The sequence below is a fragment of the Prionailurus bengalensis genome, chromosome A2 (genome assembly GCF_016509475.1).
Source record: "Prionailurus bengalensis isolate Pbe53 chromosome A2, Fcat_Pben_1.1_paternal_pri, whole genome shotgun sequence".
Lineage (NCBI taxonomy): Eukaryota > Metazoa > Chordata > Mammalia > Carnivora > Felidae > Prionailurus > Prionailurus bengalensis.
In genome coordinates this window covers 96,655,963-96,679,420 of record NC_057348.1, presented here as the reverse complement: position 1 = coordinate 96,679,420, position 23,458 = coordinate 96,655,963, and the positions used below count along the sequence as shown (strand labels likewise).

Here is a 23,458-nt window from a genome sequence, read left to right as displayed (position 1 = left end):
AGAATGGCAGGGAGGGTGGAGAGCAATAGCATCTCTATACATAGAGAAGTCTCTACAGATGAGGCAGGGTAGGTGAGGTCACCATGGTAAAACATGTTCTATAGTGTCAGTCCCTATCAAAGATGCAAATGTCCATCAGTGGACCTCGGAAGAAGGGTGTGGTTGGGGGCCTGTAGTCCTCTTCATTTGCTTCAATGCCTTAATTTAAACTGGATATAGAAATTAGTTCTAGAAAAGAAAAATCAGAAGGTCCATAATTTCAGTAAAGATGTTTTACTAAGATACAAATATTGATGTATTTCTTGAGTATAATTAACTTTTTGATTAATGTTGTTGAAACTAATTTCTATATTTAATAGTTGCATCCTTGTTTCTATACTTGTGTTATAAAATTCCTCTGCTATTATGTAGTGCATTGTTCATGTGAAGCTGTTTTTAAAGGAAACACAGCTCTGTCTTGATAAATATCAGGAAACTACCAGATGTTTCCTACTGTCTAAGCCAAGCCAGTCAACAGTATGATCATGCTTTCACTGACATAATTGTGAACTATATACCACCCACAGCGCCTCTCTAATAAGAGTCCACTGCTTTAGCACCCAGCAAAATGTACAATTTAAAAAGTTAGAAAAATAAATAAAACAAAACAAAAATGAGGAACATCATTCTAGTATTATTATTTTACCTTTCATACAAAAGAAAATGCAGGAGTCATATTTGCATTCTTAATCCAAAAAAGGAATATGAGGAATATCCCTCTAATATTATTATTTTACCTTATAAAAGAAGATGCACGGGTCATATTTGAATTCTTAATCCAAAAAAGGAATAGACTTGCTTTCTAATATCATGTAACACTTCCATAAATAGAATTTATATTTTTTCTCTCCTGAAAGTGGAAAATTACTAAAGAGATTAGACAGAGAAAAAGTTAACATGTTAAGAATAATATATTAAGAAAGGCTAATGGCCAAGCAAGTTTCTTATCTGAATAACCCAGAGCTAGTTGTAGTGCCCTTGCTGAGCCTGCATTCTAATGCTGAAGCCACCTGCACAGGGGTGAGGGGGGGAGGGAAGACAGGTTTTCAGACTGCGTAAATGGCATCTGCAACAATTGGGATACAGAAAAGCTTAAGGCTTGCTTAGCTATTAGCCAGCAGTCCCCTGGATAGGTATACACAGAAGAACAATGGAAGGACATAATCAATTAAAAATGTTTGGTGTGGAACCTTGAAGCCAGGCTGAGTAGTTTGTACCTACATCATTAAGCAGGCAAAATAAGGTTATGGGAGGTTTCTGAAAGAAGAAGCATATTATAGGATTTCTGGGGACACTCTTCATGGAGAGGGATAAAGAGAAAAGTGTGAAGGGCAGAGGTCATGGCATATTTGTGTATAAGAGGCTGGAAAGAGTGGTTATCATACAGGATGGAGAAGCTCCAAGAGGCAGAAGCAGGCAGAGGAGCATGGTGGATGAAGTTTTGAAGTCAAAGGAAGAAAGGGCTTTGAGTAGAAAGCAGCTTCCCATGATACAGAAGGTCATGAGTGAAGGAAAACTTAAATGCACTGGATTTGACAGAGAGTCATGTGAAGAAAGTGGGTAGTGAGAATGGAGGTGGGATTGCAAGATTTCAAAGAATGAGAAGTTAGTAAGGGGTGGAATGAGGGAAACAATATAGGCAATGCTCTCAACAGTGGAAATTGAATGACAGCATGGAGGGTATTGCTCACACAGGAAGCAGGAACGAGGGAAAGTTTCTCTTTTTGTTTTAGTATTACAATTGTTGTTTTTATCATTGATTTGGGGCAAGTTACATTTTTAGGCAGAAAAGAGGAAACCAATCAAGGGTGAGAATTAGAAAATATAAAGGAGACAGCATAACTTGTGGTCTTATATCCCAGGAGATCCAGGGATTTAAGAGCTCAAAAAGATAGTCTTAGTTTAAAAAAAAAAAAAAAAAAGGAAAATGCTTGCTTCCCTATCAGAAAAGAGAGGGACCAATAAAGAAAGATGACCATTCTCCTGTAGGAAGGAGAAAAAGTAGGAAGAGTGTACATGTGATACATTTTCTACTGAGTAAGAGGGTAGGGCACCTGCCAGCAAGATGGCGGGCTGAAGCAAGGCTGGACTCTTGAAGAAAAGAGAGAAAGTTGGTAACTGATGCGGTGGAGAATTCAAATAGCAAGTAAAAGAATCCCAGTGCAGCAAAGGGCCTAGCCAAGGTTAGTCAGGTTTTCTCTATACCTAGTCAATACCCTGGAAGCTGAAGAAACTCCAGACTATGATGGTGGAGAGACTGATCTTCATTAGAAATTAACTGGAATTTGGAAGTGAAACAAAGCAGTGAATCGAGGATGTGGAGGAGATATGTTGGAGGACGGAATAGCAACGCTTGGAGAAAGGACAGCAGGAAGACAGTACCAGAGACAGCAGACATTCAACTTGAGGTTGTTTCCTTTTTTATCTTATAACTTCCTCTTCACTTTAAGTAGTGAATAGTATTTGCTACATACAAAAATGCCTTGTAAGAAGAGTTGTGGGGAAATAAAGAGAATACTCAGAGAACAGCATGGCAGCAGGAAATAAAATGCCAGTGGGCAGGGGCGGGGGGTAGGCGGGGTAGAATTCAGAACCAGAGGTGTCCTTGAGAAAGTAAGTCTCAGGAATTCACATCCATGGGCCTTGGCTTCCCACAAGACTTGCCACAGGAGAGCTGAGTGAGTTTTATCAAGCTTTTAAAGGATGGTGTGAAATTACCTGACATTAGAGTGATCCAAGTATGGTGTTAAAATGGCTGACTCCCCAGGCCAGGCTGGATGGAAGCAAAGAGACTCAGAATGTGGAGAAAATTGGGGAAATTTGGGGGGCTATTAGAGGGGAATGTGGACAAGCACCCAGATTTATATAAAGGAAAGGGAGGAATGAAGACCTAGAAAACTCACAAGGTTGGGATTGAAGGTGAAAGAATTTTCAGTGACACCAGTGCTCGCAGAGGTAAAGGGGAACAGAAGATAATAGAAACGAAGTGGTGGCTGCAATACTGAAGCACAAGGACAATGCTGGTATTTTGATATTTAAGCTGGTGATTTATCATAAAGCAGGATGTGGTTGTCATCATATTCTATATTCTGCCCGAGGTGCTGCTTCCCCTGAAAGAGGGTCAGGGTCCAGGCCTGAGGTGCCTTTGACCTTCTGGCTCAGATGATTGATGAAAAAAATCCTGGTTTAAATAAATCATCTAAGAGCACCAGGGGTCAGGCCCCTGACAATTTACCAGGCTTAGAATAAGAAGAGGAAGAGAGTGAAGTGCATCAGTAATCAGCCTGCAGTGACGGCCTGGGAATTACATGAGGTGGTGACCCCCCACCCTCCATTACTCTCTTCTACTCCCATAGCCCCCTGCCACACACTCCCCTGATCTCCCTGTTGTCCCTCCCCTCCACCCACAATTTTCAAGATCCTGTTATGGATCCCAGAAAGTGCAGAAGAAACTGGCTCTGGGAGAACTACAAATGATTAAAACATAAGATTCACAATGCATTGGTAACCTGGGAAATCAGAATTAAAATAAGAACATTATCTTTTAGATAGTTTCAAAGGGGAGAAGGGAGCTCAGAATATTTTCTGTGGTAGCGAAAAGCGTATATATCATGAGAGAATGTAGCACAAAGAAATATTTCACAAAATTAGCATAACTGTGTGATTAAGGACCTCACTCACCCAACATCAAAAACACTACCAGCATCCCAGAAACTCCCTTCCATCACCTTTCAGTCACACATACACCTAAGAGCAACCACAATCTTGGTTTCTTATACCACAGGTTAGTTTTACCTTAGAAAAATTCACTGCCAAAAAGCAGAAAGGAGAAGACATGCAAATTTCTCATCATTAAAGAAACACAAATCAAAACAACTACACACACAAAAAAGTAAAAAGTTCACTGTCATTTTGTTCACATTTTTCATATTCTCTGGGCATAGCTCAAGACAGAAATTATGAATATCTCAAATTGGTGATATGCCAACAAAAATATTAGTATTTTAATACGTTAAAGTAATGCAGTACAATGGAATAGTGGGATGTGCAAAACTAGTATTGTAATCACTTGGGTTAAGGAAATGAGAACCTCTAAGTTTGAAGTGTTAAAAGGGACCTCATTTTAGGAGTTGACAGATTAGGGAGAAGGATGGAGTCAAACTCTCTGATGTGATCAAGGAAGAAGCAAGGATGGTAGGTAACTAACTGCATTCAAGAAGAGAGGATGGTGAAATCAGGCAGTCTGAACTTCAAACATCAATAGATGAAGGCCATGAGGTGGTGGTTAGGGTGAGGATATAGCAATGGAGGCCCCCAAGTCATGAAGGGAAACAAATAGAAGAAGGAGCAGTCTCTTGGACTAATTGCGATAATAGGAAAAGCTAATGGAAGGAGATAATTGGGAACATGGGTCAGTCTGATGACTATGGAATGGGAGGTAGATGGGGCACAGAGGAGGGTACACAGGGCTTGTGTTCCAAGTCTCCTGGAAGTTCTCAATATAGTGAGACAGTATCTGTTCTCAACTAAAGGGTCCACACAACCTCTTTCATGTGGGTTATATAGGCAATCTCCTTCATAAGGAAGGATCCTGTTTTAGTTTTTGTTTTTTTTATTAACACTTTTGAGATTAAAATAGACTAAAAAAATAAAATAAAATAAAATAAAATAAAATAAAATAAAATAAAATAAAATAAAATAAAATAAAATAAGACTGACTTACCATCAGTAAGGAGATATGTTGAGGATATATACACAATATATTAAATTAATTTCAGAAGGCTGACTCCTGAAACTCATTTCACATATATTCATGCATACTACAGGTTAAGAGCTTTTGGTTTAAGAAAAAGTATGTTTGAAGAAATAGCTCATCAACTGAGGATATTTATTTAAACAAAGGAAAGTCAAAGTCCTGATTTAGATGTATAACCTTTGGAAACCCCTTGACCTCTGGGGCTTAATTTTGTCATCTCTAGGATGAAAATAAATCATAGGGTCTTTAGGTGTTCTGAGACTACCAATTTCAGTGTTGGAGGGGAGTGTGGGGTGTTTCCCACACAACACCAAGCAATTCTTGGACATCATCTGGGAGTGTTGGAATTCAACTCAATTCTGACACTGTCTACCTAAGACATCATCAGATGCCACAGGTTAAGGGTTCAGTGCTATAAGACTGGCCCCCTCCCACTTCAGGCACTAGCTACAAGTCCAGATTGTTACCCATACTTCTGACTGGCTATAAATTAGAGGTTCCTATGTCCTCCTCCTTGGGTTTGACTAATCTGCTACAGAGGCTCACAGAATTCAGAGAAGCATTACTTAATAGATAACTGGCTTATTATAAAAGGATACAACTCAGGTACAGCCAGGTGGAAGAGATACATACAGCTTCCATGTTCTCTCCCATTCCCTAAATCTCCACTTAGACACCCAATCTAGAAGCTCTCCAAACCCTGTCCTTTTAATTTTTTTTTTTTTTTTTTTTTTTTTTACGAAGGTTTCATTATATAGGCACTATTGAATCATTGGCTTTTGGCAATTGATCCAACCTCTGGCCCCTCCCTTCTCCCCTCTCCTGAGGGCAGGGGGTAGGACTAAAAGTTCCAACCCTCTGATCACCTGGCTGGTTCTCCTGGCAACCAGTCCCATCCTTAGGTGTTTTCTAAAAGTCACCTCATTAACATAGCAATAGACACCTTTGTTGCTCTCATCACACAGGACATTTGAAGGGTTAAGAGCTCTGTGAAACAGGAGGAAGACCAAATATATATTTATTCATAAATCACAATATCCCGCCAGGTTTAATTCTTACACTGTGTACCTCTCAGGATCAAATGAAATAATGTGATGATGCACGAAACATATCAAAAGACCATACAAATGGAAGTCACTATTAGTGGTACACTTATTTATTACTTGTTGGCCTATTCATCCCAAGAATCTAGCTTTTCCTAGAAAATCAACTACATGAGGAGCAGGAAAACATCTTTCTTCCTCCCACTGGTGAGTAAATGGGTGAATCTCCTCATCCATGCCCTGAAATCAGGACTGGAAAAAGAAATTCAATTAAATATATTTCAAATGGAGGAAATAAATTTCAAAAGGGAGATTTCTTCTAGATTCTTTAAGTGGCCCAAATTATTAATTAGATGGTTAGAATAGTCTTTTTGACTTTAGATTCCAGTGCATTATGATTTTTTAAATTATGTTTATTTATTTTTGAGAGAGAGACAGAATGAGTAGAGGAGGGGCAGAGAGAGAGTGGGACAGAGGATCTGAAGTAGTCTTTGTACTCATGTGGGGCTGATGTGGGGCTTGAACCCACAAATCATGAGATCATGACCTGATCTGAAGTCAGAAGCTTAACTGACCAAGCCACCCACGAGCCCCTAGATTTCAGTGCATTATAAATTATACCAACAGGAATTATACAGTGCCTGATACACGAGATTCTAACCCAATACCTTCTATCTTTTATCCTCATTCATTTTCACCCTCTGTTTATTAAGGGTTGACTGTGCCAGGTACTAAGGGGAATACAGAAGATGTGTGTGATGCAGACATATACCCTTGATCCCCAAGCAAAGATGAGACACTCTCTCCTTTCCTTTCTGAGTCTCTCAGACACCCTGTACCTGCTCTCTCTTTTCAATAAATTTCAATAAACTCTGCTCCCACTTCGTCACTGCTCATGTTTGATTTCTATCCTGCATGAAGCCAAGGACCCTCTTGGCTTGTCCTGCGAGATCCCCTCTGGGTCTTTGGACCTGGCAGGCCTGCATCACTAGTACAAATCTTATAGGGTCCTCGTGAGGATAAAACAGGTTAATGTGAACAAGTCCCCTGGCACAAAGTCAGATAAACTCAATAAATGTCAACAAATATCAGGGATAGGCACACAAATAGGAAGAAGCCTCTGAATAAGGAGACTACAGACCGGATACTTTCATTGTGGTTTTGCTGCACTAATTTGCAGCACAACACTTATAAATTTCACTGACCTATGGCTTCCACAGCTTGTAAACTAGAAGGACATAGTCCTCAGGACCCCCTTCATTTCTGATACCAATTACAAGTTCAGGGGTACCCCAGACAACTCTTAGAGTCAGTAATTTGCTAGAAGGACTGACAGAACTCATTGAGAGCTGTTATATTCATAGCTGCAGTTCATCACAGCTGAAAGAGTCAAATTAAAATCAGCCAAGGGAGGTGATGCATGGAGCAGAATCCAGGAAAGTTCCAAAGATGGAGTTTCCAGTTGCCCTCTCCCAACGGAATCATGGACAACACCTTTCTCTCTCAGAAACAATGTGCAACAATATGCACAGGATATTGCCCAGCAGGGAAACTCACCAAAGCCTTGGTATCCAGAGTTTTTACTGGGGCCCCACAGTCAACTATCCACATGCTTGGTCTGAGTCTCCAGCCTCCTTAGAGATCAAGCTGATACCACAAGACTCCAAGACTCACTATAAGTCACATTATTATATTTCCTGGCAAGGTCCAAAGTCCCCAAGTAAACAAAGACACTCCTATCGGCTAGGACATTCAAAGGGCTTAGAGATCACCTGGGGGGTGGGGGGAGGGAGGACATGAGAGGTAGGGGAAACCCACGCCTCAATTTGGTCAAGGTTAAAGTCTTTACTATATACTATCAAAAACTGAACTTTCAGCTCTAACAACCTAGACTAACAGTTTTCAAACTTTTATCAACTGGAACCTACAAAAAGAAATGAATTTTTGCATGTCGACCTGAACACATATGTTTCAAAAGATAAATACTTACCCTTTCACAATATAGAATGTAGGCTGGTATGTTATTTGTTTTATTTTATTTTACTTTATTTTTTATTAAATTATTGGTAACATTCCACTAAATTGATCATGACATGAAACACTGATCTAGAGCAGAGTCCTGTGGGCCAAATCCAGCCACTGCTTATTTGCATAAAAATAGTTTTATTGAAACATAGCCACACTCTTTTGGTTATCTACTTTATTGTGTGTGGCTGCTTCCATATTGGAGCAGTTGCCACAGAGATAGTATAGCTTGTAAAGGCTAGTATAGTTACCATGCGGCCCATAAAAGAAAAAGGTTGACAACCTTCCATCTAGTGTACCAATATGACTTATGACCTCAGGAAAAGGCATTTATACTATTGCCTTATGGCCCTTTTAATATGTGACAAATACATAACCTTGCATCCAGTTTTTAGTTTATACAAATACATGATAATGACACAAAGTTTAGAGTACAGGCTGTCAAGTAAATTTTGTGAAGGAAAGTCTCTAACCATTGCTTTGAAAATGTCCTTCTAAATAGGATAAAATTATCACGTATTTTCAGAGTTAGCTACCAACGCAATGGATGCACGAAGACTGTAAGCTCATGATTTGTGTGCCCTCAAACTTGTGATTGTGTTACTCACTAATCAAAAAGTATTTGCAGGGGCGCCTGGGTGGCGCAGTCGGTTAAGCGTCCGACTTCAGCCAGGTCACGATCTCGCGGCCCGTGAGTTCGAGCCCCGCGTGAGGCTCTGGGCTGATGGCTCAGAGCCGGGAGCCTGTTTCAGATTCTGTGTCTCCCTCTCTCTCTACCCCTCCCCCGTTCATGCTCTGTCTCTCTCTGTCCCAAAAATAAATACATGTTGAAAAAAAAAAGTAAAAAAAAAAGTATTTGCAAACTCTTTCCCTTCCAGATAAATCGCACTCTTTCAACTACAACAAAGTATGAGGAATTATGTGAGAAACTTTAGGCATAATAAAAGGAATCAGAAGCCTCAGAAACACTGGTCAGGATTAAAGAGAAGGAGTTCAACTTTAGTAAGAGAAGTCTTATGCCAAGAAAAAAATTCCAACACAGACAAATACCCAAAGAAGTATCAGTAGAACCCTCTAAAGTCCAGATTCAAGCAGAATGTTCAGAAGAATTAAAACAAGTGCAAATCTGGGAGGTGACTGTAAATTAAACAGCAAACCGAATTCTCTGGATTTCTCTCTGATCACAGCCATCTAAGATAGAATATTAGGAAAAGACTAGAAAGAAACGCAGGCTGCCAGAGGATGAGCAAGGAGTGGCATGATATTTTTAGTTTCTGAAATATTGGCAGGATTGGGTTATAATAGCCCTTACCCTCAACCAGACTGGCTGGTCAGTTGCTGGGAATAAATCTTGTGACTTCTCAGAGGTTGGCTCCATTGAAAATGAGTCCTTCTGCATGAAGAGGTCATCAGATTGCAGGAGGCTTTTCTATTCTGTAACATAAGATGAAAAGGGCATAATCAGAACCTCAGTCTTCCACTTCCTAGAAATTGTTGTTTTTATAAACTGAGTTAGTTAAATTAATTTTCAAGAGGCTGCTCATTTTCTCATGAAGTTTGGATTTGCCACAGTAGCTATGAGGATTTGTCAAGTTACTGACACTCAAATTCATTTTGCTACTTCTCCTCTCACAATAGATTTCTAATCCACCCCTTCCTAATTTTTTGAATTACTAAGTGTGTGCCATGACTATCCCACGTTTTGCCTTATCATCGGAACCTTCTAGCTTTTATTCTAACAAAGTGTCTTTTCCCATGGATCCCTAGGTTATTCCTTTTGGCTTCCTGTTGCCCCAGGTCAAGGCCAAGATCCTCACTCAATGTGTTGGATAGATTGTAAACTGCCCCTAACTTTCTACCCTTCCTTGTATCTACACCCTTTGCCATATGATTTTGCAGCTCTTACACTCAAGAGGGAGCTTCAATTTTTCTTCCCTTTGATTCTGGTTTGGCCTTGTGTCTTCCTTCACTGAATGCAGGGAAGTGATGGTGTGCTAGTTCTTTTTCTAGGCCTTAAGATACCTTTTATACTTCCACTTTTCTCAGAACTCTGCCACGCTATGAGAGCAAGTCCAGGAAAGTCTGTTAAAGGATGAAAGGCATATAACCCAGTCACCAACTTTGCCCTAGCCAACTCCCAGCTAACCAGTTAGCTCTCAGCTCATCCGTTGGGTGACTACAGATGAATCAAGCTAGCTGTGATCAAGAGAACAAGGCCCTTATAAACTGACTGATAGACTCATAAGCAATAATAAATATATTGTCTCATTTATTATTTATTTTATTATTTATTTACATTTTATTTATTTTATTTTATTTTATTTTATTTTATTTTATTTTATTTTATTTTGAGAGAGCATGAATAGGGGATAGGGACAGAGGGAGAGATAGAATCTCAAGCAGGCCTGATGAGGCACTCGATCCCACAACCCTGGCATCATGACCTGAGCCAAAATCAAGAGTCAGACATTCAACTGACTGAACTACCCAGGCACCCCGTTAATATATTGTTTTCAGGCATTGAATTTGGGTAATCTATTACCCACAATAACGGAAAAAGCATTTCAAAGACTTTTTTTTCTTTTTTACCGAAGATAGTATGTCCAATTAACTATAGATTCCTTCTGCTTTTGATTTATACATTTGACAAATGCTTTTAATCTGCTAAATTACACTCAATAAGTGAAATTTCTCTTAGTTTAATACTTTACAAATTATTTTCCTTCATTTAAGGTATTGTGCCTCATCCATGAAATGTTCCCCCCAAAAGGTAGAAAATGTCCTAGTCTTACTGTAATCATTCACTTATTATCCCTTTTTTCTCACTTAATCCACTTACACTTTGTACATAAATTGATTTAATTAATTGGACTTGATAAATGTCACTACCACTTGTTTCGACTGCCAATTCCTAGAATGCAGAAAAAATATTGGCTGAACTTGTCCAAGAGTGTCATGTTTATAGGCCCTTAACCCATTTGTTGAATCAAATTAAAACAAACTATTTTTAAATGTCTAAATTATTCACTGTCCCAATTGAAAAATCCAAACGTTAATAAATATTAATTTATTCTACCTTATATCTTTTATATTAACGTATGTAAATAAGACTCAGCTGAAACCCCAATTGCTTGTGATCTTTGAAAGATGAATTAAAACAAAAAAAGAAAAAAAGGCAAGTCTCAGTATTCAGTTAAAGAGCACCCACATCCATGTTGTGGTGTTCCTTGCTAACGCATAAATTCAGTTATAAAGATGAAACATTTACCACCAACGGCCTTTGAACTGTTCTTAAGTAATCAGTGACCTATGTTAATATTTACTGTCATTTTTAGACTATGTTTTCAAAGTATTTAATGTATGTTTAAATGTTTCTCTCCTCTCCTCTTCATTTTTCACTTTTAGATTGGGACACATACAGGTTTCAATACTATTTCAAAACACTCAATAAGCCAAGACCAACTCCCTTTCTCTCCTTCCGTATGCTACACCAAACAGAGCTATAAAAGCTTGAATGAATACACTACTTCTGCAGAATAAATATTTTTTTTACATATTTATAGTTCATCTGAATGCTTCCACATGGGATTTGAAGATATTTACTGATAAATGCTGATCAATATGAAAACATGAGAACCTTTTATGGATTCAAACAGCTCTACTCATAGCATAGAGAATCCAGCCTAACAATTCCCAAACCAACTCTGGTTAACTGGGTCATTAACATGGTGTCTCAGGCTGGCAGGAAGAAGAGGATGAGATGACATAAGCTAAAGCCTGTAGCTAACTTTATTAAAGAAAACATCCAAGTTTTTTCAGAGAATGAATTTGATCACTTCTTAGAAAATATTCTTCACCGGGATGCCTGGGTGGCTCAGTTGGTTAAACGTCCGACTTCAGCTCAGGTCATGATCTCGCGGTCAGTGAGTTCGAGCCCCGTGTCGGGCTCTGTGCTGACAGCTCAGAGCCTGGAGCCTGTTTCAAATTCTGTGTCTCCCTCTCCCTCTGACCCTCCCCCATTCATGCTCTGTCTCTCTCTGTCTCAAAAATAAATAAACATTAAAAAAAATTAAAAAAAAAAAAAAGAAAATATTCTTCAGTACCTGTACGCAATTCTCTAGGGCTGTGATTCAATAATTTTGGTCCTTACTGAAAGTAAGTCCTTACAGAGTCTGATTTCTTTCTTCTAGATACTCTTCCATAATTTTTATAGCCTCTATCAGATAGATTCCAGTACTAACCTGAGAGATTACATTAATCAGCAAATGAGCAAATGTTATTTGGTATATAATTTGAGTTTATCACTGTTATAAAAATTTAGGGTGTGATACGATTTTTACTAAGAAAGCAAAATTCACCCACTTGGTACAGGTTAAAATTTTTATGTTAGGCTGTGATTACAGGAAACCAACCAACCTGCCCACCCACCAACCAGCCAACCAGTAAAAGCAACTGAAATAAGCTACTGTAAAATGCTATGTCATACATCAGGGCTAAATATTTCTGAGGTGATAGGAGCTGGCTCTACACGTGCCAAAAACCACTTCAGAAAATGGCTGAGCGAATAGTTCTTCTCATATATATTGGCTTGTGTAAGAGAGGCAGTACTGCATATTGTTTAAGGCACGGTCTGTGTTGCCAGTTACCAGTTACAATAGCTCTATGACTTTGTGTAAATCATTTTCCCTATATATAAGGTACTTGTGAGGATCAAAAGACATAATCTATGTAAAAAGGCTTACTCCAGTGTCCAAAAAATATTAAGCATTTCATTTGTGTAAGCTATCATCATCGTTATGTCATCATCAGCGTCATCAGTAAAAAGTAGAAAAAAAACACTTTCCTGTTATCCTAACCTATACATCATAATATACTCTGTAATTTCTGCCTATATCTGATTAATTATAATTTCTGTAAATCCCATGATGTTAAGGACTTTGTCTAATTCACCACTATATCCCTTGGGCCTAAACCAATACCTGGCACATAGAGCTCCAAATATTTTGGGTTTTTAATAGATAAATGCATACATTTTTATATATGCCAACGTGAATTATTTTTCATGACTGCTAGTTTTACAAAGATCTTTCCTTCCATTTTAAGTGTAATTTTTGCACAATTACTTTAAGGTCAATTTCTGAAATTTATAAACCACCTGTTTTAATCCCCCTTTCCTATTTTCCTGTCCAATGAAGTTAGGCACTCTTTAATGTCAGGTTTAAAAAGGAGGTCATCACTTAATCTATGTGTGAACTCAAAGGAAAAGGAAGAAATGACATTAATGAGTCTCTACATTCTCCTAGTGCCGGTGGATGGTTTTTTATGGTCTGTGGATTCATCTCCTCAGACTGAATGTAGCCCAGATGGAAAAGGTGCTGATGATGCCCTGGTCTTCCCTGGTCAGGACAGCCTGATACACAGAGCAGGGTATCAGGGTTCATTCTAACAGGAGATATCCCACAGCACTTTCCTTCCATGACCATCCCTCTCCTCCCTATTAAATGAGAAATACCTTCTGATTAGTCCCTGCTCTCCTAGACTGTTACAAGTAAGGGCTTATTTTTCATTGATTATCATCCTTCTAAGACTCATTTATAATGAATATAACAGACTATAATAACTAGTATTATTATTATTATTATTATTATTTTTGTCTTATCAGGATAAGCTGAATAGATCAAAATATACTATTAGATCATGTTAACTATACAAACTTATTTCTGATTCATAGGACATTAATATCAAAATATACTTACTCACCAAATCCTAAACATAGTAAGTATAAAACTTGCTTCCATTTGTTATTTTTAAATTAATTTTACTTTTTAAAGTAGATAACACATTTACAGGGTACAAAAATCAAAACTTTATAAAATTACTATTGGTTTCCTGTATAACCTTAAAATGTTCCTTCAAACAAATAAAAGCAGATAAAAATGGGTACATGAAAAGATGCTCAACATCACTAACCATCAAGGAAATACAAGTGAAAACTATAACGAGATATCACCTTGTACCTGTGAAAACGGCTTTCATCAGAAAGACAAGAAATAACAAGTGCTGGTGAGGATGTGGAGTAGGGAACACTTGTGCACTGTTGGTGGGAATGCAAATCGGTGCAGCCACTACGAAAAACAATAATTCAAAAACTCAAAAAACTGAAACTAGAACTACCATATGATCCAACAATTCCACTGCTATTTATCTGAAGAAACACTAATTTGAAAAGACGTCTCTACCCCCATGCGCATTGAAGCATTATTTACAATAGCCAAGATATGGAAACAATCTAAGTGTCCATTGATGGACAAATGGATAAAAATGTATTATAATTAGATGGAATATCTATACAAAATGGAGTATTCAGCTATAACAAAAGAAGGAAATCTTGCCATTGCAACAACATGGATGGACCTTGAGGGCATTATGCTAAGTGAAGTCAGTCAGACAGAGAAAGACAAATACTATATATAATCTTACTTTTTTATGGACTAAAAACAACAACAACACCCAAGCTTATAGATACAGAGGTAGTTGTAAGAGGCGGGGGCTGGGGTCATTGAAATGGGTGAAGGTGGTCAAAAGGCACGTGAAATCACACTATAAAAATACAGGAAATCAAGGAAATGCAAATTTAGAAAATATCGGGACACCAGTTTGCATCCAACATGTAAAATAATCCATCTTAAAATATCATGTACTAGTGAGCTTGTAATGTAGATTCTGCCTAGAAATAGGAAAACCAATTTTGCTAATTTAATGAGTTCATAGAACCTGAGTCTCAATACACAAAGCATAGTCACTATTTAATCAGATACCAAATGATTAACACAACTATATACTTGGAAGAAATTGAACCCATGATTTAAATTCTACTTAACAAATTCCCACTCACTAAAGGTTACTTTTATAATAAACCCAAATATATAGTTGCTATATTTTTCATTTTCTTCCTAATACAAGCTAATAAGTTTTTAGCAGTTGAACACTTGAAAATCAAGAGGATTTTATTATACTTCTACATGTTTGCTGAATTACTATGATGAAACAGTAAGAAAAAAACAGAATTAGGTTTAGTGGAAACATCTATAAGATTGGAGATTTATTAAGGAAAAACCAAAAGTGGGCTAAGCTGTCATCTGGCTGATAGTACATGAAAATTCAAGGCTAGGACTTGGAGGTGTACATAAATGGATAGCCTTCTAATGCACAACTCTCAAGAAGTTACAGGATGAATGTGTTGATCTGACCCTCCATGAAGGAAGCAGGCGATCTGATCTGACCAAGAACAAGAATAGATGCTTGTTTCCTCATGCAACACAAGAAAACCCCATGACTTGAGAGAAATGAATGGCTCATTAAAGTCAGACTTCCTAAGCCCCAAACCATTAAAATCTCAGGCCACTTTAAATGTGAAATGACATTCCAATACTAATTGTTCTTTGGCTGTTGGAAAAATTATGCCTTTACTGTTCTTAAATCTCATCTTGGAGTAGATCATGCTTTGGGCTAAAATTATCCCTGGGTTCTCAGTAATCCCAAATGGTGTCAACACTTGGAAAACAGAAGGAAACTGAAGGAAATAGTCCCTGCTCTTGGTTTGCTGTAACCTGCTCTTTCAAAAGCCTGGAGCATCCTGTTCCCTCTCAGAGAGGGAAAAAAAAGTAATTTTAGAGCAAGGAGGTTGCTATGCTTTAGGAAGCTGCTAGAGGTCACAAATGCCTCTCTGGTTTGATAAGGTATGGGTCTAGGCAAGAGAAAAAAACCTAGTCAAGGAGAAACCTGGGCTTCTGGTGTCACATTTAAAATTGCAAGGCAAGGTAATAACTAAGCCCATTTGAATGGAACTAACCTGTAAGGGTTTTGCTGGTCTTTCTTTTGGCCGAAACCTTGAGCAATTTCCATTCAACAGAATGGAGGTGGGGGGAAATGCTCAAAGAAGAAAGGTCCCTTTCTTTGAGGTCAGTGCTACGGGTACCTTCATAAAGTACTTGAGTGGGTCATGTACCTTGGTGCATTGCACCCAGGGGTTAAAACTATAGCAGCTACCATCCTTCCATGAAATGTTAAGCCATGGGCCAGAGAAGGTTATTTGCAACACCTATCACTGACAAAGGCTGAATGGTCAAACTATGTGAAGAATGCCTACAGATTGATGAGAAGTCAAAGCTAGTTTTAGAAAGGGAAAAAGACTAACGGGTCCCTTTGGAGGAGAAGAAAAGGTGGTATGGTTGGCCTGGGCTTGCTGGAAAAGGCTGGTTAGAGTAGGTGCAGAGCCAAGTGTCCATGCCAATGCCACAGAGCTGGAGTGTCGCCATACCCAGGACCTGCAGATCTTGTGGGAGATGCAGCTCCCCGAGGAGGGACATACCAGTGCTGACCTTCTGGGTATTTCTCCAGCACCCCAAACCTGGCCCTTTCCCAAGGCCACTATTGCAGCAACACTTTGAACAAGATCTGCCTGATGATAAACCTGGGAAGCACTAAAGTGGCTCCTGACTCAGAGACTCCAGCTCCTGTCAATGTTAGGAATTCTACTCACTCCTAAGAGTTACAGTTAGGTAAAAAACATCCCAGAAGTCAGAATTCAGCACTGTAAACCAACCGAGATTTGAAGTAGAGAGAGCTGGATTGGAGACCTGATCAAATCATCTAAACTTTTGATACATGTCCCAAGCACGTGATAGGTTAAGGGGAAAAACATAAAAGTAAATGCAAAAAACAAACACAAAAACAAAACAAAGAAAACTAAAACACTTTTTAAATCACCAACAGGCATTTTCCAGAGATAAGAAAACTTTATTTAAGGCATCAAGCAATACACTGAAAAGAGGTGAGTCACGCACAAGTAATGTCCTTATTTCCATAATTGTATGTTTGATACTCTCTGCCCTCTTGAAAAGGGTGTGTAGTTAGCAAAGATGAGAAACAGTTTTTATACATAATCATATCAATAGAAGTGTTTAAGAAAGTCTTTAAATTTTGTTTTTCTTTCTTTGAAAAGAATTTTGGTTTTATTTCAGAAAACCAAAACAAGCTAGTTCTTCTACTCAGGATGAAATTTCTCTCCAGTTATTTATGAAATAATACAGCTGCCTTTCTCTTTAAAAGGATTCTTGTCTTCTGGAATTCCTTTCACAAGAGGATCCTCTCCAGAACGTTCTTCAATATAGTTCTTTATTTCTTCAGAACATTTAGACACCTTAAGAAGAAAAAAAAAAGAATGAATTAGGTCAAGATCATCTACACTTTAGTGAAATTAATTTAATTGAGTACAGCCAGCACTTTAAAAAATGAAATAATACGAAAATATTAGCACAAAGCATGTGTAATACATATGCTACATATGAATGACACAATCTAAAATACCTTTCTTACTATGGTGAGGGCCAAAAAGTTTGAAAGTCACTGTATTAAACAGATCATCCCCAGCAATTTCTATCCATTGTGCCTCATATGACTTCCTGCCACTGCTAAAATACAATTATGGTGTATCCATAATATTTTAAGAACTGAAACATACCCCGTTTTCAATTTCCCATGCTAATGAACAGGTGCAGTAATAGATAATCCCCAAATGTTTTGGGCTGCATCCTGCCAAAATTCTCACTTATTATGGGCGTGTGCCATGTTCTGCAATTTTAAAAAATGATGGAAACACTGGAGAAGGCCTGATGCTGGGAAGGTTGAGGTTGCCTATTCATACCATTTGTGTCTCTGTTCAGAATCCCTTCCCACTGCTGGAGGGCAATGATCATAGCAACAGATTTATCTGAGGTTTATTAGGCTTATTTGAGACTCTTGTGTTTATGTAATTAGTTGAAACTTTTCCTACAAAGGAGAAAGGATTGAATACTTTCCTCAGAAACTCTATCCTTTAGAAATAGGTTGCATGAATGAGTTTAAAAAAGAAAAAGGAATAAAAAGGCAAGGAAAAGAAGGACTAGTGTCTTAGTGAAGGTCTGCATTATGAGTAAGAAATTGGAAGTAAAAATTACAGAAGCTCTAGCAAATTCTAATATAGACTTCTTAACCCTAAGAAACTGTTCCCATTAAGTTTATAATCTAGATTAGCAATCTTCAAATTGTTTCAATGGTAATCACTAAAACACGTTTGCATAATTATCCCCAAATGCATATAATTATAAATAATATGTAATTATTTACTTATAAATAAGCACAGATGCTACTGTGTTAATACATAATGCATAATTATAAAACATAAACTGGAAACTGTCAAATGATGAGGCTTAAAATCTAACCAAAAGTAGAAATTGTAATATCTTACTCCCATACCCCAAAGATTCTTTGCACACAGTGTAAAGACCACTGTTCTAAAAAATTAAAACCAGCTGATGTAGTTATATGACTTAAAATGTGGAGAAATAACCATCTATTCAAGTGCCACCCTCTCAGGTGACAATTGCTTTTATTTGTTGTTGACATTTATAGTGCATGCATTTTATGTGAATTGTCAGAAGTACAGATACAAGTATCCATAACCTGGGGTCTGTCTCCCCAGAGCTATTTGTGGATAAGATTAGAGTTCCCCCAAATTGTGTCTTTCTTACAGAGGCTTCTTCATTAAGTTTCCGAAGAGGTCTGCAGCCTCTGAAAGTGAATAATTACTCCTCTGAGCATTTCCTTCCACGATCAAGAAGATAGGTTTGAACAATTAGCTGGAGCCAGAATTCAGCCTGTGAATTTTGTGTCCTTGGCCTGAGCAGAGCACACAGCTCAGACATGAACAATTTACTGACAGAATAATGAACTGGGCATCAGAACACATGTGTTTCAGTAAGTGCTCTATTATTATCTCCGAGGTCTTAAATAAGAAGGTGGTTAGCCTCCTTGGGATTCAGTTTTTTATCCTTAAAAATGAAAGCACAGAAGGATCTCTAAGAACCATAATGTTTGTATAGCACTAATACTCTATAATTCAAAGTGTCTGATAACATATGTTTGAGTATTATTATTAGGATTTAGACACCTCTCCTTGTATCCCCTAAGGCTATCCCTCATGTTTTCTTCGCCCTCGGCATACACTTGGAGTTGGAAAACAGATCCAGCAGGGTGTGTCCTCAAGAGTGGAGGTGGGGAGCTGCCAGGGAGGAACAGGGTAATGAATGATACCTTTAATTTCCACACAGTCAGCTGCACCCAGGCTCCTGCCCGATTTCTAATTTGAAGCTTAAAATACCTAGAAGACATTTGTCTCTTTTTCTCCTGTAAGTTCTGCACACTCTGTTACTAGGATATTACAACTTTGTACAATGCTTTACTTCACGAAGCAATGTGTGAAAAAAATCTAAGCGGCCAACACATACTGCACTGTGCCATCCACAAAATGGGTCCCTTAAAGTTTCAAGAAATTACCCTATTGTTTGGGTCTTATAACTTTGTTTTTTTCCTTTAAACACAGCAGTATTTTTAAAGCTACAAAAACTTTGAACAAGGATAGAAATAACTTTGAACTCCAAAATCTAGGAAGCATAGGGATTTGGAGGTGAAAGGTTAAATTTGAAAAAAGAAATGCACAAAGAGTAAAACTCAAAAACACCTGCATCTTCCAATTATCACTCAAAATGATCATCCTGAGTAACAGGACTGTGTCATGAATAGATTTACTATAAGTAGAGCAGGAAAGCAAGTGAGCATATTTACCATACCTGCTTAATTTCCATTTTTTCCTTAATTTTTTCTAGTATTAAACCATAGAAAAATGAAATTAATTTATTTTTATTTTTATTTTTATTTTTTGCTGGGGAGAAAGGATTAGAGCATTTCCTTTAAAAAATATTTATCCTAAAACCTATTCCCGGACTACAGGTTGCCTGATTGAGGAAAAAAGGAAGAAATGCATGCTCATAATACCAGTAAGAAATTGAAGTAAAATTTACAAAATCCCCAACAAATTTCAGTGGAGGCTTCTGAACACCGAGGCATATGTTCTCACTGAATTTGTAATCCACTTTAGTGGTCTCTAAGATTTTTAATCATGATCACTAAAAAGAGTTTTCAAATGCACATCAGTATATGTATTATTACTTACTTATATATAAGTGTAAAAATGCTGTATTTGTTCATTGTGCGTACTTCTAAAACAAAGTGGAAATATAAAGGGATGAGAGTTACAAACAAATAAAAATAGGAATTGTAAGGTTTTGTTTCCAAGCCCCAGTGAACTGTTCATTGCATACCTCTGGAGAGGCCTCCTGAAATTCAAAACTATGTAATTCAAATTACCTAAATTGTGATGAATTAAATAGTGATAAAACAAAAACACCTTTAAATACCAGTCTTTCCCTTAATGAAAAAGATCAAGGAATGAAATAGCCATCTGCCTTCTTCCTATAATTTGAGTTTTTAAAACCGTCTAACAGCGGGCAGAATTGTTTTGTCCATGGTCCCCCATTCTAGCTCAGATGCTGTGACAGTTGGCTTTGAATTAACTCATGGGATCCTTGCGCTCTCCTTTCCCTCTTGTGATTTCCCCACATCAAGTGGCAGTTGCCAGGTACAACCAAAGCCCCACTTCAAGAGACGCTGGTGGGGGGGCGGGGAGGAGTGAGAAACCAAAGAACAAAAAAGCTGTACTGTTTTACTGTAACAAACCAGGCAAAACCACCCTTGGTTCATTTCAGAGAAGGGAATAATATTCTGGGACAATTTACCTGTTGCCTCTGCAATTTCACTTCTTTGCGCAGTTGCTCAACTTCCATCTTCAGCTTTTCCTTTTCTGGCAAATCTTCGATGTGAAGGGCCGGCATTTTCAGCCCAGAGCTGGGGCCGAGGACTGCTCTGGAAGTGGAGTGGCTGGAAGTGCGGCGAACCAGGGCGCGTCCCCAAGTAACTGTGGTGCCCTCGCACCCCGCCCTCCGGCTCAGGACGGGACCGCCTCCCCGAGGTGGCCCCCAGAGCCCTGAGAGCTCAGCTGTCCCCGGGTCTTCTCCACGTGCTGGCCCTGCCCAGCGCCCTAGGATCTCTCTAGGGCTCCCACGACCCCGGGTGGCCGGGCCCTGCGAGCCCGGGGACGGTAGAGTTGGGAGGGAGCCTGAGAAGCTCGGTGCTGCGAGATCTCCGGGCCGGATGCTGGCCCTCTGCCGGCTCCCGAATCGGCCACGCCCGCGCGGGACCGGCCAGGGCTGCCGCCCGAGGGTTGGGGCTGCACTAACCCACTTTCCTGGAGAAACAACTGTAAAGTTTTACTTTTTGTTCCTTTTTTGTTTTGTTTTGTTTTGTTTTCCGTTTCCAAGTCACATCCGGGTTTTGTTTGTGAAGCAAGAAAAGGAGGACACTACCCTGCAGGAAATAACGACCCTTCACCTCTCCAAGAGTTTCAAAAATATACAGCATGTTCCTTTTCCCCAGTTAATCTACATGTGTACTGTGGGAAATGTGAACTCTTAAGAAAAGGCCCAAGAGGAAAGTGAAACTGACCTGTAATCTCAGAAACACCCACCACGTCTATTGATGGACCCAGTGGGTTGCATGCCTGATACATATTTACATATTGGGGGATCAAGGAGTCATTGGGATGTGAATATTGTTTACAACTTGCAGGACCATTTTCTGGCAATCGTCTGCATCCTCCACAGCAGAGTTTTTGTTCTTTCTTTAGCGGAATGTTTTGTAATGATTTAGTGGACACACGGATGATACTAGAGAAGACAGAAGCAGCAGTCTTAAAGTTCTTACCAGAAAGTATTTCTCCACTCCCTATCAACCAAGGATTGGGTGACTGTTGACACCATGGGTCTTGAATTCCTGGCTCCAGCACCTTTCTGGACATAGGCAGCAGATTCACTAAGTACTGGTTTCTCCACTATCTGCAAAGCAGTATTCATCTTGCTGCCAGGAAAAGTGTCTGCTATGACAAATGCTTACCTGCAATGTAAGGTTTCCCTTGACTATAAACTAAAGCCTTCTTAATGATGGTCAACAGACTAGAAGAAAAATAAAGCATTAAGGGTAGGAAACCTTCCCAAGCAGTCAGATATTTCTCTTTTTGGAGATATTACCTCCTGCCTACAGAGCCAGATTCAAGAGTGGTGGCATGAACTGAGTTTTTCAGGGCACTTGACCTGAGACACCCATTGTCACTCCCTGTCTTGTGAGCAGAGGTTTTGTTTGCTCACAATTTCTATGTTCCACCCACTTATCTTCAATGAATATCTTGGAACAAGAAGGACAACAAACCACTTGGTGATTACTCTGGGTCTAGTCCCAGCTCTGTCCCTGGCTAGCGCTGGAAAAGTCCTTTATTTATTTATTTTTTCTGGATTTTGGCTTTCTAATTTATACAATATATGACGGGGAAGGGGAGAGGTGGATGAGCCAAGGTATGTTTTGTTTCTAATTGTATGTATGTATCTACATCTGATAAATCACTTTCACAAAGCAAACTGTTTAGGAGTTTTTCTATATTTGAAATACCACACATTCCAGGATCTCCCAGGCTCAAAGAAGTCAAATCAGCTGCCAAAGTTTTCCCCTGTTAGTAAGCTGTGAGCCAAGACAAAAAACTAACATCTGTCTCCAAAAGCAATTTGTATTTTCTGATTCCCCATTGCTCAGATTTAAAACGTTGGTTAAAAATAACTTAAACAAGTTAGTGAAAGTAGTTAACGTGACCCAAATTAAATAAACTCAGCACCCAAATTAAATAAGTTGCTTAAGTAACTTAATGTATTTCTTTCTGGTCCAAATCATAAAAGCCGAATTATTTTAGCCTGGAAATTTTTTCTCTATGAAATCATCAACTTGCATGCAGTGATAAATATTTATAAAACCACAGTGGTTCTTTCACTTATTCCACAGTATTATGAAACTTAAATTAGAGATGAAATACATATTATTATTTTTTGTTTTTATTCTTATCAAATAATGCAGGGTCCTAATATCATATTTAGTTAATTGATTAAACTAAAATGAATTGAGAAATGCTGAAATCCATGACCACACAACATTTTGAAAACTGTCTTGTTTGGTTTTACATGGTAAGATGCTGGGAACACTTTTTAGAAGAGCATGTAGCCCCCATCCCTAGCATGGAATGTACCTCCCAGACAGCAACCATGGTAAGCAATTTCTTGTGTATTCTCACAGAAATGTTCTACTAACAAAACCGTTTGGATAAACAGATTTTAAAATCCATATCAGTTATATCCAAACGTAACGTTAGCTTTTTACTTATATTTTACATATAAGTAATAGAAGTTATGATTGTTGTTTTTTTTTTTACAAAATAGTATGTGTACAAACCATTCTGCAATGAAAATAACAAGTATAACCAGAAAGTAACTTTTATTAGCCCATTATCTTCTGACAAATGTTTTAAAGAAAACTACTTAAGAAAATTAACCATGTGTTTATTTCCTATCTATCTATCTACCTACCTACCTACCTACCTACCTACCTACCTACCTATATATCATCTATCAAACCTTTACACCCAACATGGGGCTCGAACCCATGACCCGGAGTTCAAGAGTCACAAGCTCCACCAACTGAGCCAGCCAGATGCCCCTATTTCTACTTTTAAAGTATAAAAGAGCAAAGACCATGAAATATTTACCTTGACATGCAAAAAAAA

At 38.4% G+C, this 23,458-nt stretch overlaps 1 protein-coding gene across 1 annotated transcript; it reads right to left on the bottom strand.

Moving 5' to 3' along the window:
* Positions 1-16,641: 16,641 nt before the first annotated feature.
* Positions 16,642-21,844, bottom strand: GNG11 (G protein subunit gamma 11). Its single transcript, XM_043588870.1, has 2 exons — positions 20,538-21,844; positions 16,642-17,065 (listed from the first exon to the last, which is right to left on the bottom strand). Exons 1-2 carry the CDS (start codon positions 20,631-20,633, stop codon positions 16,940-16,942), a joined length of 222 nt encoding a protein of 73 aa, XP_043444805.1. The 5' UTR covers positions 20,634-21,844; the 3' UTR covers positions 16,642-16,939.
* Positions 21,845-23,458: the final 1,614 nt, after the last annotated feature.

Coding starts and splice junctions, on each gene's coding strand:
- GNG11 (XM_043588870.1), bottom strand. CDS start 20,633: ATGCCGGCCCTTCACATCGAAGATTTGCCAGAAAAGGAAAAGCTGAAG. Junction 17,066..20,537: donor TGAAATTGCAGAGGCAACAG/GTAAATTGTCCC, acceptor TTTCTTCTTAAG/GTGTCTAAATGTTCTGAAGA.